General features: G+C 43.1%; 1 protein-coding gene across 2 annotated transcripts in view; it reads left to right on the forward strand.

Annotated features, from left to right (window-relative positions):
* GFOD1 (glucose-fructose oxidoreductase domain containing 1) overlaps window positions 1–15,223 on the forward strand; it is a 63,006-nt gene extending 47,783 nt beyond the window's left edge. For both annotated transcript variants that reach the window (XM_044432635.1, XM_044432634.1), the window contains one exon: window positions 10,534–15,223. In XM_044432635.1, coding sequence (XP_044288570.1) covers window positions 10,534–11,453 — 920 coding nt within the window. In that variant the 3' untranslated portion in view covers window positions 11,454–15,223. The remainder of the gene's footprint in view (window positions 1–10,533) is intronic.
* Window positions 15,224–19,159: the final 3,936 nt, after the last annotated feature.

Below are 19,159 nucleotides of genomic sequence, written 5' to 3' on the forward strand. Positions count from 1 at the left end.
AACACTTCTCTTGGTCACTGACCAAATGGGAGGGTGGCATACCTGGGACTCTCAGCAGGATTTCCTTCCAGGGAGGAGAATCTTCCAGGAAGCAGGTTTCCGAGGCCAGCCCCTTGAAGAATCCCAGGAAGATCCAGAGATCAAGACAAAGCCCAGTGGGCCAAGGATCCTGCACCCCACCTTACTGTGATGCTTCATGGTTACATTTGCCTTGTTTCTGATTGGTCTGGCATATGTATTGGGTTGTCTGCCCCTTCCCTGCGATGTTCCCAGCAACATAAAATGATGATTACTGTTTCTATTATGGTGAGCCTGATTGTGTGCTCGAATGGGCAACAGTCAGCTAGGAATTACTATAGGGAATCAATTTCTGGATTTGGGGATTCTAGCATGCTGACATGTAATCAGTGGAGCAAGATGCTAATTGGAACATCCTTGAGAATAGCATTTTAGGCACGTACATTTTGGTCTCTTCCAAGAATGGCTTCTTACATTCAAGCTGATAAACAGAGATACACAGTTATTTAGGAAGCAGCATATATTTCATAATGTGGGAATGACCACACAAGTTGCTGTCTCTTTGTGGTCTCTTGCTACATATGGCTGGGAACCAGCATGCTTCTGCTGACCAGTGGATACATTGGGTCAAAAGAGTCGCTTGCTCAGAAATTGTCACATTATAAAACCATGTGTCACCATACACAATTGTGCGGGTTCATCTATGGAACAGCCCTTGTACTTGCTCATATGCAGTGGACACCAATTGCAGTGGCTTCTTGTGTATTTTCTGGTGTTCCTTATTGTAAAAAACACTGGGCTGCAGGTGTGCTGTTGCATTTAACACAACATGGAGAAGAAAGGGGGGATTAAACCTTTTTCTGTGAACTGGCTGAATGAAAAACATGGTACTGGGCTGGATCAGAATATGCCTTCCTCAAGATAAAGTGTTCTATTTGCATAAGGTTCCTTAACCCAATTTTTGGAGATTCCTACTCCCCCTCCCCACACGCTGCAACTCACATCATTCAGGAGGGTTTTCCTGTGTAGCATTTTCAGAGGGCTGGAGGAACAGCTGTGGGAAAATGCCAAGTGGGCAAGTTCATTTCCACTTGGATCAGGTGTTTATTGGGAACAACCCACGGTATTAACCAATGCTTCTTGCATGTATATTGTTGTGACATGTATTCAAGACACCTTGTCTTTCTTCATCTCTTTCTCATAAAAGTATGCTACACCACACCTGTATTGGTTTCTGTGCTGTGCTAGTCCAGAGGTAGTGACCAGGTGTTTTGGTCTCAAATCTTCATGTTTCAGGTATAGTGCTTGCTTCCACGATAACCTAGTCATTGGCCAATTAATGGACAAAACAGATGCCATTACATTTGTTCAGTCATCGTTTTTGGAACCTTCTTGAGCCAAGTTGGGAAACTCAGGCCAGTGGACCTTACCGAGTTCCCCCAGATGGCCATTTCCTCTTTTCTTGGCATTGCCCCCTTTTGCATGGCTATGTATCATTTTCCAGCTTTTGCAACTATTTTATTTATTCTGAAAAGCTGGCATTCCTTTCCTAAGGCTTAGTTACTAGCAGCAAGAGTTTTAAGTTCAAATATGTTGGAACTTAAATATGTTGGAGCCTTTGGAACTTTTGCCTAGCCCGTTTGCCCCACCTGTTACTGGGAATGTGGGCCCAGCAGTGTTTTCAAAACTGATTTGGCCCTCTAGCTGAAATAGTTCCTACACTCCTGTTCTTGAAGCTTATGAATATACTACATTGCTGTTAGACCAGGAAACTGCGCTTAAATAATTATAAAGCATGCCTGTAAGTATGGAGACTTGTCTAGTCACCTTTGACGGGTTGGAAAAGGCCCTATGTGACTCAGAAAGGATGCCTTCTAAAAGCTTGTTTCTCCTCCCTTGTCCGTTTGGCCACAAATAGGTGATAGAACTGGGCAGGTGAGCATGGTTTTTATTTGTGAATTTGAATGCCTACTATATCCTTAGCACCCTCATTGGCAGATTCTGTGACATTGTTTAAGAATGTAGGCAATCCCCACGTTACAAACGTCTGAGTTATGTACAACCCCTATTCATGAATGAACTGCCACAAAGCCTATTAATTTGAAAAAATTACTGTGGAAAATGGCCATCACTATTGAGAGAGAGGAGGTGAAGTGGGGGAGAGGGAAGGCCTCTGAAGCAACACCAGAGAGTGAGGAAGCAAAAAGGTCTCCAAAGCACAGAGAGTGGGAGTCACCAAAGCATGCCCTCCTGGCGCCGAAAAACAAATAACGACGGCACCAGGCGGACCTCTCTGGGGAGCGCATTCCATAGATTGGGCGCCACCGCAGAGAAAGCCCTCCTCCGAGTACTCACCCTCCTAATTTCCTTCACGGAGTGTTCCCAGAGAAGGGCCTCTCCTGCAGATCTCAAGGGGCAGGCGGGTGTATATGGACGTAAGCGCTCCTTCAGGTAACCAGGACCCAAGCCATTTAGGGCTTTATAGGTCATCACCAACACCTTGAATTGGGCCCAGACTTCAGTGGGAAGCCAGTGAAGCTGATGGAGGACTGGAGTCACGTGAACATAACGCCCAGTCCACGTCAGCAGCCTGGCAGCTCTATTTTGAACCAATTGAAGTATCCAGACCGTCTTCAAGGGTAGCCCCACATAGAGCGCATTACAGAAGTCAAGTCGGGAAGTCACCAACGCGTGTGTCACTGTCGCCAGGCAGTCGTACTCCAGCTAGGGGCGCAGCTGATGGATCAGCCAAAGCTGAAAGAAAGCGCTCCTCGCCACTGCTGTCACCTGAGCTTCCAATATTTGATCCAACTTGCATACGGATTTGACTTAAAGAAGAATTTCCATTCTTTCAGGAATGGAACTCCTTTGTAACTGCCTGCAATTCAAAAACGTTATTGATCATCCAGATGCAGAGTGCATTTTAGTCTCATGACTTTAGTGCCACCCAAGGCCATTCTGGAGTCCGATGTGGATGCCGAGGCATCCCACTGGGATTACGTGCTGCTTCTCGGGTGTGCCATGTGACCAGTAGGGCCGCTTATGACCAAGGCCAGCTCCCTGTGTACATCAGTGTCCTTACACTCAAGTCACAAACAATAGCTTGTTCAGTTAGAGAAAAGGAGCAACTCGCCACCATGTCTTCCCTATAAAAAGAAAGCCATCATTGTTCCCAAATTACATAATTCCAAATGTTTATAAAATCAGAGTGCCCAAACTGTGGTCCGTTTGCTAGCAAAGCAAGCTAGCCAATTGGCATATTATCATGTAGCTGAGACATGGCAGAACTCCCATGCTGAACAGATGATTGCAGGGAACGTTTATAAAAGACAAAACTTACACACACATACACATATAGGGAGAGTGCATGCATGGGTGCAGGATTTGCAAGGTTGTTTGTTTGCTTATCAATGTATAATATTGCCAGAGGCCAAGTTATAGTTTGCTCTTGTTTCTGAATGGATCCAACTGTTGTGTCCCTTTCCTTGTCTCTCTCATGGCAGATCTAATTGCCTGGCAGTTCTCAAACACACGCAAATGCCATACAAATGTATCAAACCCAATGTGTTGATCAACTATTTAGAGCACTTATCTAATGTTCCTCCCATGTAAAGCTTCTGTTTCTCATTTACCATCAGATTGTAACCCACTTGTTTGGAGGATTCATTAATTTTAGAAGACTTCTTATTACATTACATTTCTATACTGCCCATGCTCTCTGGCCAGTTCACAACATGCCCGACTGTCACCCGTACAGATTTCAACCAGGCTCAGCCCTGCTTAGCTTTCAGTAATAGACAGGATCAGGCATTTCAGGCCATGTGAAGATGGCGATGTTTTTTCCCTAGCTGGGTTTTCCTCATGCCCATGCCGTGTTCTCTGAGTCAGCATACTCAATAGCCACAGGGCTCACAGAGAGTGCATGATAGTCAGAGCTGACTTTCAAAGGTTTGGCAATTGCAGAGAAAAACTAGGCATCAATTGCACAATAAAGGGTTTGGATGGGGAATTCTCCACCACAGCGCTGGACGATGGGGTTAACTTACCTGTCCACTACTACCCCGATGCCAGTAATCACCACCCCTCTTTCTAGTCAATGCGCTTTGCATGTTTGAAAATGCACTTACTAAAGACAAAGGCTTATTTCAGGTGTCCACTTGCACAAGTGGGGCCTGTGATGAAAGGTTGCAGGGTGGAATGTCACTGTTTGGGCTGGTACCTTTCTATTCTGCTTTCCCAAACCTGATTTTCTGCCCAGCCTTTCAAACCCACTGATCATGCTCAGTCCCCTTTCAGAAGCCAGGTGGGTGTTCTTTCCTTTCTGAGGTTTTTTCCCCACATGACTTATTTTGTTGAGTACTTCTGAGAACCTCAGGGCACCAGGGATTCTGTCTTCTGGTGCCTTTTTGGCTACATAAGCAACACTATTCTCCCCCTGAAAACCAGAACATGGGTGTGTGTGTGTGGCATTCACAGTTATGCTCATTTTAGTCTACTGAAATCAGCAAGCTGAAGCACATGAAACTTGTGACTACTGTCAGGATGACAGTCAAGCTTTCTAAATATATGTACTTTGTTGAAAACCTGAAGAGCAGGGGTTGAATTTCTGCTGTGACTCACGCTGTGTAGGCAGATGCCAATGGGTGGTGCAGCTCATCTATCTTGAAAGGCTGAAATATGTTTCCTAAAAATGTGGAATAGAGAAGTTTTTCTTGCTTGCAAATTCAGACAGTCATGCACCCCCCAGTTCCTTTAAAGTTCTGTTCTCCACTCCATCGCACTGAAACCACATTTCCCATACATTTAAAGTTTTGTAACAAAGTATGTGGCATCTTTAAGCCCAAGAGTCAGTGGATTTTAAGATAAGTTGGTGAAATGTTAGTGGCTCTGGTAAGCATGATTGGAATTCAAGGGTCCCAGGAGTGCTTGGCAATAGCCCTGTAGCAACTCATTAATGAGTTGCAGATACAAACTAATGCATGCTTAATGGGAATTTATTTATTTGCATAATTTATATGCCACTGCATACCTGAACAAAATCTGGAGCAGTGAACAATAATAAAGCAAAATATATTAAAAAGTAAAATAGTGTAGTACAAACAGGATATCAGTAAACCCATGGCTAGTCAAACAAGGAATACTTCCTGAAATAAAAGCATTTTTGGCAGGCACTGAAAACAATGCCATACTGGACTGGAGGCTATCTGAATGTCAGAGGAAGCAAGTTCCATAGAAGTGGAGCCATCACACTCAAGGCCCTTCTTCTACTGAACTTCCATATGTCCATGTGGAACTTCCAGGAGCAGGAGATGGTGCTCCCTCGGCGCTCCTGGTTTCCAGCTGTTCGGGTACACTAGCACCAGACCAGCACCTGCTCTGGTAGCAAATAGGTAGTTTAATGCAGTTCACTCAGCAAAGGACTTGCATGCTGAAAACTGGCAGCTCCTGGCAAAAGCTGAGTTGATGCATTCTAGGCTGAGTTTCCCTTCTGGAGCAGCTTTGAGAGCAGCCTCACAAGTGCATTGCAGCAACCCAACCTTGAGGGTACCAGCACCTGTGTCATGGTGGCCAAGCTATCCCTGTCTGGGAGATGCTGTGACCACTGAAGCAGCTGATAACAGGAAAAGGCAGTCTGAGCTGCCTTAGCCACTTAGGAGTCCAGGAACAGTGATGGACCTAGGAGTATCCCCAGTCCACAAAGCTTGATCTTTCAGATGGAGTGCAACCCTATCCAAAACAATCTTATCTCTTGCATTTGGAAACCACTCACGCATAGGGTTTCTGGCATGCCAGGATTCAGCTTCATCAGTTTACTGGCTCTCATCCAGCCCATTACTGAGTTTGGGCACTGATCCAGGACTTGCACAGCCTCACCTCACTCAGAAGTCACAGGGAGAAAGAGCTGTTTGTCATCAGCATATTGATAGCACTTGATTCCAGTTCCCCTCATGACTGCTCCCAGCAACAACTTTGAGGACTAGATATTACCTGCAAACCTTCATTGCTTAATTGCTAGGGGTTCAAGGAGGAATAACTCAATGTTAGATTCTGACATTGACCTCACTGTAAGATTGTCTGGTAAGACTGAAAGCACAGTAACTGAATGCCTGCCATTTCCAACCCGCAAAGTCAGTGCAAAATATATAATAATAAATGGTATAACAAGCCAATGAGTGATCAAGAAGAATTAACTGGCCCTGACCCTTTCTGAATAATCATCATGTATCAGGGCCACCAAAGCTGACCAAGACTTATAGCTGACTTAGTCAAAACCAAGACAGGCATGAGTCTAGATCATTCTTGTTGGCAAATAAATTAAGGTTTTGCTCTATCACTTTTATTCATCCACCAGCAATGGCTAATAGGCCTTTGCAATAAATGAAACATTAATTTCTAGAACCTTACCTACTTAGATTCTCACAATAGTTGATAAGTCTTGTTTGCCTTTAACAGGAGAGGGCCTAAATGAGGCTCTTGGGCAACATCAGTAGAAATTCCTGAGCAATTTACAAAAGTAAAGGGAATGTAGTTAAAAATTAATCTAATGAATATGCATATGTTCCAGATGTACAATATAGACTTGATCTGTCATTCGTTCCATTTTTCCTCCCAGCCCCAGGAATGTACAAAACAGATCTTGGAAGGGGAAAAAGCCAGGTGCTCCAGATCTAACTGATAGACTGGGAACCTGTTCTGAGGGATCATGACTCAGTGGTAGGACGCATGCTTTGCATGCATGTTGGGAAGGACCTCTCCTGAGACCCCAGAGAGCTGTGGCCAGTCTTGATACATGGAGAAATTGTCTGATCTGACATGCATGGGTGTCTGCAAGGCTTCCTTTACAGAGAACAATCCTGTATTTGCAGGACCAGCAGAAGACTCTCCTTTATTTGAAGGCATCGTCTATTTGAAGGGCCAAGTCATGTCCAAGTGCATATTAAAGAATCTCAAAGGGCCTTGAAGTTGCCCACTCACCAGTAGCACCTGGAAAACAGAGTGAGCAGGCAGGTTATCTCTGCCACGAAAATGAGATTTATTTCATTTCTATTTAAGCTGTAGTAATTGTTTCTAAATTTGCATCCATTCATGTAAGTGAGCATATGCAGATGTTACACAAAACAGTATCCTTGCTTTTTTAGAGGCAGTGTTGACATAGTCTTTTTTCAGTGACATGGAAATGGCCACTCTAGCCATAAAGCAGCTTTCTATGTAATGGTCGATGAGAAAGACAGAAAGAAAAACAGGAGTGCAGAGAACATGTGCAAAGATAATTTTTCTTTACGGCGAGTAGAGACAACTGTTCTACATCTGGGACCAAGGAGCAGGTTTCTAAAGCAGAAGGTTTCCATGTGTACATCTTTTAACTGCTCCATTTCTTTTCTTTACAAATACAAGACTTTGGGGCAGGAACTGGGAAATGGCAGTTGTGCCACTAGAAGTTGCAGGAACTCAAAAAACTGCAGCCCAGGCTGAAAAGGAGAAAAGAGAGGAGCAAGGGAGAAACAGTAGATGCAGTAAATGAGATTAAGACCAGGCTTGCATGTAAAGAGAAGCCACTGTGGGTGAATTTTCCCACAAGGCTTTTTGTTGTAGCTGCTGCTTTGAATGTGAGCCATATTAGAGAGGTGCCATAGCTTGTTGTTACATGTGAGCATTGTGAGAGTGGCTTGTTGGGGTGGTTAAGAAGGCACCTGCAGTGCCGTACTTGTCAACCCCACAACAACCCACCCTTGTTGGCTTCACATGTAACAAGAAGCTACAGTCATGCTTGAATATTTAAAAGGGCCCATGTAACAAAAGCCCTGTGGAGAAATTCACCCATGGTGAGTTTTTCTTAAATGTGAACCCAGCCTAAGAGTTAGCTCTAGCACTGACAGGTAAAGATTAATTAGGAATGTTCAGGCTTCTTCAGAGAGAAAAGGGGCAGGAGATTTTGAGAGGGAAACGGCATTTGTGACTGATGCATTTTCTGCTTCTGAGCATATGAATATTTGTATGTGCCTTTTGGGCTCAGAGAAGATGCATTTCTGCATTTCTAGCTGTTTGCAAGCCTTAGAGCCCTGCAGAGAAAAAGCATGTATTCCATTGGTGAAAGCTTGTTAAATAAATCACAGTTTTACACTGAATGGTTCTGCAGCTCAAGGTACAGCTGGAATGTTACCTATTAAAGGAATGTAGGTCAGCTCTATGAATTCACTCTGTGAAATCAAACAACCCTAATTTTATATGAATCAAATAGACACAGTAGGAGATAGTTGGTTTTCAGTGGCAAAGGTTCAGAAGTGTGTCTTCACAGGCAATCTGTTCATTTAAAGAAGGCATCCAGTGGAAGATAAATGTGCCTGTCGTTCCAAGATCAAAATAATAAAAAAATCAGGGAGTCTTCTTCTGCAGAGCAGAGAATATTTTGAAGTACACCATGTACTTCAGTTCTGTTGCCTTCAACCAGTTTCTTCCCCAGCAGAATTTTCTGCTGAGGAATTCTGCCTTCAGGCTCAGAATCCCAGATTACTGGAAAAGATGGCAGGTGCAAGCTTTATGAATCATACAAAGCTTTGGCCAAACTTACTACATTTCCCCTAATTCCCTCTTCGGAATGAACGACGACTACACATTGCTAACTGTGGGTCCTTACTTCCCTTTAAGGAAATAAACTTGGCTTTCATTACCCATTTTTTCTTCAGGAACCCATGACCAACTTCCAAAGAATTCCATGGTTTAGAAGCATTGTTCTGTAGCAGTTGGTGGACTGCAGTTTCTGTCACCTCTTGCTATTATCTGTGTTCGCTTGGGTTCATGGGAGTTGTCGTCCAGCAGCATCTCACCCCTGATCCATGGAATCACAACATGGCCTGTGACCATGGATGGTGGGAGCTGTAATCCAGTGAAAGATGGGAAATCACAAATACCCCACTCCTGTTTGAAAATAAGGGCCCTCTGGTAACCTTATTGGGAAAGCAAAATACATGCTGATATATAAGCATTGCACTGTTCATTGTAACTACTCCTCTTGAATTGACTCATTTGTTGTGATTATGCCTGCTCTTGCATGTGACACTTCTGTGTCTGTGACTAAATGGAATATTACAAAGGGGTTTTAGAAATTTCATGTAAACTGTTTCACTTAATTCACATGACACACCACTCCACCCTGACAATAAGTTCCTGTTGGTTATTTGTTTATTATTACCTTTTTATCCCACTTTTCTTCCTCCTGCAAGGAACCCAAGGCAGCCCACATGGTCCTCCTTGTCACCTCTTAACTTCATAACAACTTGGTGAGAGGTACACTGGGATGGGAGCCAGTGTTGACCCAAGGTCACCCAGTGAATTAAATGGCCAAGTGTGGGGAGGGGTTTGAACCTTGCTGCCCAGCATTATTATTTAACAAAAATAGGTGGCCAACCACTGACAGTCCTTCCAATCTGCCATTTGGGCACTTTGGAAGGCCGTCACCAGTGGTAGCACCAGAAGATTGCCAAGAACAATGGGGCTTTTTGTTCTTGCCAAGCATCTTACTTACAACTCCCATCAACACATGGTGGGGTTGATTGCCTGGATTTGGGCAACACACCAACTTGTCATAGGTTGAGCAACCCACAGAGCAGCCCATGGGCTCTTAGGGTGGCTTGCTGGGAGAAAAAAGCCATCCTGTGGGAAACAAGTGTGGAATGATATAGCCACCCATGGTGGGTTGTGGTGTCATGCAAATCCAGTCAGTGTAAATCAACATTCAGCCTTCTGAAGAATGTGGCAACTACGTGGAAATATGGATGTTCACTGGATATACATTGTGCATATGAAGGCCTAGATTATTAGAACTGAGATAATATCCAACTGCATGACATCACCTGTCCACAGGAATCTCAAGGTCCAGCACAGTATCTTGTTCCTTTGAAGGTTATAATCCATCTTCTGGTACCGTTGCAGGAGATAATAAACATTTGGATCCTATAGGTATATAGGTGGACTGAACTCTTGTTGGTGCAGGTAGAACCTTATAAATAGTACAGATGAATGTGCTTGGAATATGCATATATAAGAGGATACAAACTCAGAATGATTTACAAACACTAATAGATAATAATATTTGCCTTATCTTTATTCCCAATGATAATTCGGCATAGAAAATGTATTCTGGCCTTAGAGTGATAAGAGTTTCACTGTCTTCCTTTTTCAAAATGAGAATATAATTCCTTGTGCACCAAGACACTAAGCCATTCACACTGTGTAAATGAAACAAAACTCCTATGCATATTTAGACCAGGAAAAACCCTGCAACTAGAGTTGTAAACTCCCTTTCTGTCTAAACATGCATAAGATTGCACATTTAATTGTGTTTTCCAGGGGAAGGCATGCTTACAGAAAACAAAGATTGTGGGTGTATGAGATACCCTGTGTAAATTATTGTTCATAAGACTCCTTCCTTTATCAATCTTACTGGATTCCTAGACATATAATCATGAAAAGTCATTGCCTGATACATTCTTTCTCTTTCTTCTAAATGTTTGGCAGGGATTGGGAAGAATGTCATTTGCGACAGAACCGCCACCCCATTAGATGCCTTCAGGATGATGACAGCGGCCCACTATTATCCCAAGCTTATGAGCGTCATGGGTAATGTTCTCCGCTTCTTGCCTGCCTTCGTGAAGATGAAGCAGCTGATTCAAGAGGGCTACGTCGGAGAGCTGCTTGTGTGTGAGGTACAGGTTCACAGTGGGAGCCTGCTGGGGAAGAAATACAACTGGAGCTGTGATGATTTGATGGGAGGTGGCGGTCTGCACTCTGTTGGTACCTACATCATTGACCTCTTGACCTTCCTCACTAGCCAGAAGGCTGTGAAAGTGCATGGACTGCTGAAGACCTTTGTGAAGCAGACCGATCACATCAGAGGCATACGCCAGATCACAAGTGATGACTTTTGTACCTTTCAGATGGTCTTGGAAGGCGGGGTGTGCTGCACTGTTACCCTCAACTTCAATGTGCCTGGAGAATTTAAGCAAGATATTGTTGTAGTAGGTTCCAGTGGGAGGCTGATTGTAATAGGCACTGATTTGTATGGACAGAGCAATAACTCCCCACAAAAGGAGCTCATTTTGAAGGATTCCACACCGGTTAGTAATGCCTTGTTGCCCGAGAAGGCCTTCAGTGACATCCCAGCGCCATACCTCCGGGGAACCATCAAGATGGTCCAGGCTGTCAGGGAGGCGTTTGAAGACCAGGATGATAGGCGGACCTGGGATGGACGGCCGCTTACCATGGCTGCAACGTTTGATGACTGTCTCTATGCGTTGTGTGTAGTGGACACCATTAAAAAATCCAATCAGCTGGGTGAATGGCAGAACATTGTGATTATGACTGAGGAACCAGAACTAAGCCCTGCATACTTGATCAGTGAAGCAATGCGCAGAAGTAGGATGTCTCTGTACTGCTAGCCTCTCTGGCACATCTCTCGGGGGAAGAGCAGTGAATCAAGGCAGTTCTTTCCTGACAGAAAAGATGGCACTCCAGTCAGGCCTTGAATGAGGAAGACAATATAGGAAATAATCAAGGCTGTTGAAGCCACATTGCCTACGTGATGCTTGAACTATCAGCTGTATTTGAAACACTTGTGACAGATTGCTGTTCCAAGACCTTTGCGTTAACTGTTTTCAAAAAAAGCATTATAGGAGGGTAAAACAGACTCTGTTTATAAGCTGCGGGTGTATAGTTGATTCAGCTGCATTGATCATTAAAAAAAGGTTCTGAAAGGTCTATTTGGACATTATTCACCAACCAGCAGGCTGCAAAGATGTTGAACTGTCAGGAAGCCCCTTGTGGCAAAAAAAAAAAAGCTGGTGGCTTCTGACATGAACACGTCATAGCAAGCCAACTGAGAAGAGCATTCTATTTGAGTCCTCTTACATTCAGTAACCTGTTGCATCTGCATTGCCTAATAAGCAGAATAAGAACACTTGGCATGCATATGTCATTTGATTTGGGGAAAAATGGGAAGCTTGGTTTTCATAGCCAATATGAACAGTAAATGTTGTCTTTGAACTTTTTCTTTTAATGTAACATAAATAGAAACATTTGAATTTTAAAATTCAGGGTGCTCCAGAATTGCAGCATATTTCACATCAGATTCCAGTCATTCATGCTCGGCTTCAGTAGAAAGTACAAGGAACTGTAGAGAGAGAAAAATGTGTGTAAATTACCTGCAGCATGGCCAACTTCTCTCGTGTTGTAAGACTGTCGATAAATTTCAGAGGGATAGCCATGTTAATCTTCCATGAGAATACCAGCAGTGCATCCTTTGATGCCTTTCATACACTGGAGCTTCCTTTCATTAGGCACATGAAGTATCTGACAAAGTGGGTCTAGTCTACAAAAATTCATGGTGTCATTACCTTTGTTAGTTTTTAAGGTGCCATGTGACCAATTTCTGATTTTGGGACTTGTTTTTAAGAGTCCAGACTAGAACAGAATTCAAAAAAGTACTGGTTTCAACCAAACCTAACATGTTTTGTGTTGAAATTGTACAAAACAAAGCATGGTTTACCCCAAAGGCTAAATTTTTGTGAATGATACTTTTTGTGTGTCTAAGACTAACAGCCATCTCTTGTTATGGAGGCGAACTTCATGGCTGTTTCATCACACGTGTCTCATGCTGCAGTTTTCCATGTTATTGTAGTCTTACTCTTTGTTTCCTAGTGACAAGAGTTGGGCTGAGGAGTTCTGCTTGAACCTAGTGAGATGTTCCCATGCACCCTCATACATGAGAGATCACATCAATTTTAAAAGTTCGTTGAGCACTTAACGATCTCCTCTCTCCTGTCAAAAGAAGCATGTGACAGTGCAGGTTCCTCCGATGCAAAAAGACTAGGACAATAAGCTGTGATAATGGATGCTTGTTTGCTAGAATGGAAATGTAGCCAATTCTAAGCTACTGTTGAAGTTGGGGCAAGACTGCCTACAGCCTAGATCAGCCTCTGCCAACCTGGGGTCTTCCAGAGATTTTGGACTGCAGCTCTTATCATCCCAGCTAGCATGACCACGTGGAGATCCTGGGCAGTGTAATCTGGCACATCTAGATGGCACCAGCTTGTGGAAGGCTGCCATAGGTGATGGTTAAAGCATAGCCATAATTTTGCCCTGCAGTGTAGTGCTACCAGGTCAAGGCCCAGAGAACTTTCTTGTCCTCTTGACAGCCCTGTAGTTGAGAAGAAGGAAGTTTAACTGTCTCTACTGCCTCACAATACACATGGTGTCTCATTGCCACACTTACCTGCTAGAACAAGCCTGGAGTTCTTAAAGAGACAGGAGTGATCTCTTGAGTTGCTGCTTCCCGTCATTATTGGGATCTGTTGTTTTGTAAGGCTGCTGACAATATACTAAGAGACACGTAGTATCCTCACAAAACCACTGTTCCCATGATTATTTTGGGAGTAAGAATGACAAGTCAAATTGACTTTATAATGTGCTTTGTCATTCATCATTGCTCTAAACTGGATATTAACAAAAAGCTGGTCTAATACCGAGAGAGAGCGCGCGAGCGAGTTGTGAACGGTTTAATAAGGGCCAAACTATACTTTGTTGAAGGGCTTGAATTAGCACCCTGAATACAGAACATCAAGAATTACACTAATTTCAGGAATCAGACTGAGCTCTGTGTGGCTAAAGCAAACACTTTCTACAGGCACTCTGGGAACAAGCCATGATGCCTGTGTCTGGAATGGGACCAGTCAGCAGAACTCTCTTCTGTAGACTCTCTGATGTGTCCCAAATTTTGTTTGGTTTCCAGTTGCTTCAAGAACCACTTGCCTTCCTGTTGCCCCAAAGGCGAGCCCCACTTGTGCTTTGTTGGACATCGCCCTTATTATTAAGTGATCTCCTTTGGGTCAATGCCTTGACCAGCAACGTGGGCGACTCTGCTACCTCTTTTTCTCCCAGATTCACAGAGCCTGTCTCCTTCCTGAGCAAAGGACAGGTGAGTGCAGGGCAGAACAAGGAAAGAGTGGGATGAGATGACAGTTCTGCTGAAATTACCTTTACTATCCCGTATCACAGTCTATAGATGTTCATGCACAGAAGGATGCCCAGAGCAGTACACAAAATCTCTATCTGTTCTCTTCCTGCTGCCAAAGAGAGGGACAGCAGTGGATGAAGCAGATCATGGAAGGAAGAATAAATTCCAAATGCATGGGAGAAGTTCAGGAAGTCTGAGAACTGAAACACTACTGAAAAGTGTGAATTTGTTCTGTACAATTTGATGAGAGATAATCAATGTTGTTGTGGTGCCAGCCACCATTCCTTAAAAAGTACTTGAATGACTAACGTAGTTCCTGTTTGATTTTTATGGTTTTCACCTTACAAAAAACAAGATCCCAATCAAGCCTACTGGTGTCATCCTATCACTTAGCTGCATTGTGGGCAGGTCTAGTTCTGCCAGGCGTCTTTGTTTCCTGCCTCTTTGCTAGCTCCATCAGCAAGGGCAGCGCAGTGAAGATGATTTTAAAAGAATGAGGTGGGGAGACAACTAGGTTTGTACTTCCTCTTGTGTGTTTTATCAGCATACCATTATCCACCCATGACTGACAGCAACTCCTTACTTTAGCTGATGCTTGAATTATGCCTTGTTTTTCTTTGTCTTTTTTAACCTTAAAGAATCCATGTGTACATTTATTGCTGTATTTAATATATATATTTATTATGTTTTACAAATATATATATATATATATATATATATAAATATATATGCACAGAGAAAGAGATACAAAAATCAGACTATATAAAATGTCAGTGCATGGGCATTTTATGTACAATAGATATTTTAAACACAAAAATGTGTGATAAAAACAGAGTCTATATTTTATATATCTATACTGTAGATAGCAAAATGAAACTGCATTTAAATTATAGCAAGTGGAAAAGGAGATGCATTAAAAAGAAAAGAGCAAGTACTGTGATTGTCTCTAGCATGTTGACAGGCTGGCTACTTTTAATGGAAACCTCCCTTCTGTAGTTCTTGGCTGAAGTAAAATCTGTCCATCCTTTCCTGAAAGGACAATGTTCATATATTACTTTTCCATTGCTTGGGGAATGTAGTTATAGTCAGCCATGAGCATATCCATGCTGCTTAAAACATGGTTTCCTGCTGTTCTTACCTATTTGCATTGTTGGAATAAAAAGAACCTAAATGATGAAATAAAAGGAGAAAAGATTCCAGCTGTCTCCCATCCTTCAGTGATGTGTGTTTTCCTACAGCAAAGGATCTTTTAAGGGTGCTAGTTCCTATCTGGAACATAACTGGAAGAAATTTAACATAACTGGAAGAAATTTCTTATATTTCTGCTTTTCAAGTTTGGAGTTTTGTCACTGGGGGCCGGGGACAGTAACACAGCTGTAGGAACAAAGGGTTTTAACTGGAAGGGTTACCCTTCTCTTTCCACCCTGGGCTAAATATGACATGGTTATTTTCCCATTTTTATTTTTTACTTACTTTTATGGTACCAAGGCTGATGCAGAATCATTGCTGAATCCCAGTAATGACCATTTTGCAACATTGCTACATGACTTTTCCCCATTAATAGAGTGGTGCCTCGTACCTTGAACTTAATTAGGTTCAGGAGGCCATTTGAACTCTGAATTGTTCAAAGTCCAAATCAGTTTTCCCTATTAGAAATAATGGAAAGTGAATTAATCCGTTCCCAAAGCTTAAACAATACCAGTACACTGAGAACAATTGAAAAGGCACACACTGAAAAGGCACTGAGAACGGTCAAAAATTTGGGCGCACAAGAGACGACATTTCCACGGTGACCACATTTTTTCATGTGCATGCAGTTTAAACTTAGAAGCATCGTTCAAACTTTGAAACAATTTTATTTTGATTGTAGCATTTGAACTCTGGAGTACGAGGCACCACTGTACTTAACTAGTCCAAGTTGCCTGTGGCCCATCACAGTGATTCAATGACACATCGTCATGATGGATAGATGCCCAGACTATTTAGTGGCTTCAACCATGTCAGTTACCTCCCAAAAAATCAGTAAAAGGGCACCAACTTGACATACTGAAGCCAAGATTGAAAACTTTCATAACAGCAACAACATTGGTTTCACTTTTATCCAGAAGCCAACTAGTTTCCAGTGCTTGATCTGGGGGCCAGCTATGCCTTGTATGCTTTATTTTGAAGAGTTTCCATTTATTCCAGGACATCACAGAACAGATACTTTATTTTAGATGCTCCTTACAGAGTGCAAATTGCTTTATTTCAGATTTCCTTATATCAGACACCATATTTTTATTTTGAGATTCTGATCTGGCAAGCAAGTGAGCAGAGAAGCGCTTTTTGTATCACTCAATCTGTAATCTTCGATACATCTGCAACTGGCAATCTATTTTTTTTAATCAATACTAGGAAATGCTGGATCCTTTCACCAACATCTGGAAGATGAGAGAGAGGATTGCTTAGGAATCTGGACCAAGAGCCACTTGACATTGTTCACAAGCTGTTCCCCACTCAAGGAAAGTTGTCAGATACTCATTTAGTCTCCAGTAGCTTAACAGAAGCCAAATGATCAGCTGATTTCTGGTACCACTTTCTTCTGAAAGTGGAGTGTGTGCAGGGCTGTTTTTAGTATGTGCTCACTGGGTATTTCTTTGCAGGTCTCAGCTTGGTTAAATTCTGTTCCCCAGGCAATGTTAAAATGCTGGGACACCCTTGCTGTGTTGTGCCTTGGCCTATGTTTACTGTGTCTCCTTTACTAAGAACACAAGCTACCATGTGAGTAGTTTGCCAGACCCTGTAAGTAGGCAATCTTTTTCTTTCAACCTCAGCATTTGATCCATGCCACTCCCTACCAAGATTGTCTCGATTCCTTGGCTGCAGATCTGTTCAGGCAGCATTGCATTTATTAAAGCGCAATGCTTAGCAGACATAAAATTCAACATCATCTTAATAGGCTGGAGTGCTGGGCTGAAAACAACAATGAAATTTAACAGGGACATATGCCAGACTCTACACCTAGAAAAAATTCTTCATTTGTCTGCTGCCAAATGTCTTCACAACTGAAGAAACCAAATGCATACAAGCTGGAGGTTACTTGGCTCAACAATATTACAAGTGAGAAGGATCTTGGAACTGTTGTAGATCAAAAGGCAGATACTATTTTGGGCTGCACAAGTAGAAGCATCACCCAGATCACATGCAGCTCTAGTTCCCCTCTATTCAAAACTGGTTAGGCTTCATCTTGCATACTGCATCCAGTTCTGGGCACCACAAGAGACTGGAGACAAAGCCCTATGAAGAGAGAGTGGAAGAACTGGGCATGTTTAGCCTTGGGAAGACTGAGGGGAGATATGATAATGCTCTTCAAATACTTGAAAAGTTATATAGAAGAGGACAAGGATCTCTTCTCTGTCATCCAGGAGTGCAGCAGGACATGGGATAATGGATTCAAGTTGAACAGGAGGAAAAACTTGCTGAGTGCAAAATGAACAGTGGAACAAATTACCTAGAGAGGTTGTGGGCTCTACCACATTGGAGACATTCAAGATGCAGCTGTTAGGGATGCTGTAACTTGGAGCAGGGGGTTGGACATACTGGCCTTCCAACTCTACTATTCTACAAAAGCAAGACCAACCCACGATACCTTGCTTCTGGGGGCAAAGCACCAAAGAGCACCCCATTCTGTTCTACAGACAGAAGCCAATGGCGACAGCATGGACAGGCTGTGCGGCACGCAGCTCTGGGTGCCACTTTCTCAGAGCTGTGCTGGGCACTTGGTAGCCACTCGGGCAAGTCCTGCCATGCAGCAGTAGCATCAGTACAGGCGGGACATGGGGATGGCAGCCCAGACACGCCATGGGATGTCTGCCACAGCTTGTGGCTAGGCTGGCCACCACGTTGCCCACCGGCTCAGTCTGGGGCCCTTTCCCAACAGCTGTGACAGATGGAGAGAAAGCAACTAAAGCTTACTCTGCAACAGGCAGGATGGATGTTTTTCTCTAAGCCCTGTCTGTGTTAATTCAAGGCCAGCCTTTATACTGGAGGTAAGAGCTCATTAACTCTCAATAGAACCCTGGGGAAAACGTCATGAAAAGAAGTGCTGGTGATGCAGCTGGCCTGTTAGAAGACAATTGGAGTATAGATTAAGTAATGGAGCAGGTAAATATTGACAAAGAGAAATTGAAAGAGAATTCAAATGACCTGCAGTAAGAGTTACCAAAATATAAGGGAGGACTTGCTTTTTGTTAATTTATTTAAATGCTAGAGCAGTTGCTAACTAGATTGCCAACTAAGCAGGGGAAATAAATCTTTGCTTGCCCATGTTTCTGGCACATGCAGAAAACCAGGTAAATCTTTTCAGATAAACACCAGCTGCTAAGGTCTGCAGACTGAGCTGTAAATCAGGGAAAGGAAGCAGCCACCACTGGGCATTTCTCCAGGGCGTCTACTTCCAGCTGTAGCTGAGATAAGAAACTTTTCTCCTGCTACTGCCTACAATTACTGAGACCACCAGCGAGAGAAGTGGTCCTTCCATTGCATCTAGATCTGGATCAAACTTTGCCAACCTACCACCATCCAAATGTGTTTGGAATTGTAGTTGAACACATCTGGAAGTTGGGGAAGGATGCTCCATGATCTCCTGCCTGATATACAGATGTGGAAAATGCTCAAGAATGGAAAGTGAAGAAGGAACTATAACAGTGAGAATGCTATTTAAAATTGCAGCAGGTACAACACAACTGGTTTGGCAAACCATGAAGAGGTTGGGAAGAACTCTGCCTAAGTGAGAGGTGGTGAACCTCTTTTAGCCCAAAGGCTAAATTACATTTTCAAAAACCTTTTGACAGTTCCATTCTGGCACAAGCAGGGGGAAAAGGCAAAGTTGCAGGGTTTATCTTAAAACTCTTACTGCTGGTAACTAATCCTCAGGAAAGGCATTTCAACCTTTTAGAATGGAGAAGAGAGAGGGAACACACATAAAATAGAACAGGAATGCTTTATGGAGGAAAGGGGGTGAAGTCTGTGGGACAACTGCTTCTAGGAAGCTCCAGGTAGTCAGACTGATAGATCAGAGGACCAAATTTAGCTCCCACACCTAAAGTTTGCATCCCTGGTCTAGATGAAGTGCATGGAGTGTGTGCCAAGAAT

Source organism: Varanus komodoensis, unplaced genomic scaffold (genome assembly GCF_004798865.1).
Source record: "Varanus komodoensis strain SLA01 unplaced genomic scaffold, ASM479886v1 scaffold243, whole genome shotgun sequence".
NCBI classification, from domain to species: Eukaryota; Metazoa; Chordata; class Lepidosauria; order Squamata; family Varanidae; genus Varanus; species Varanus komodoensis.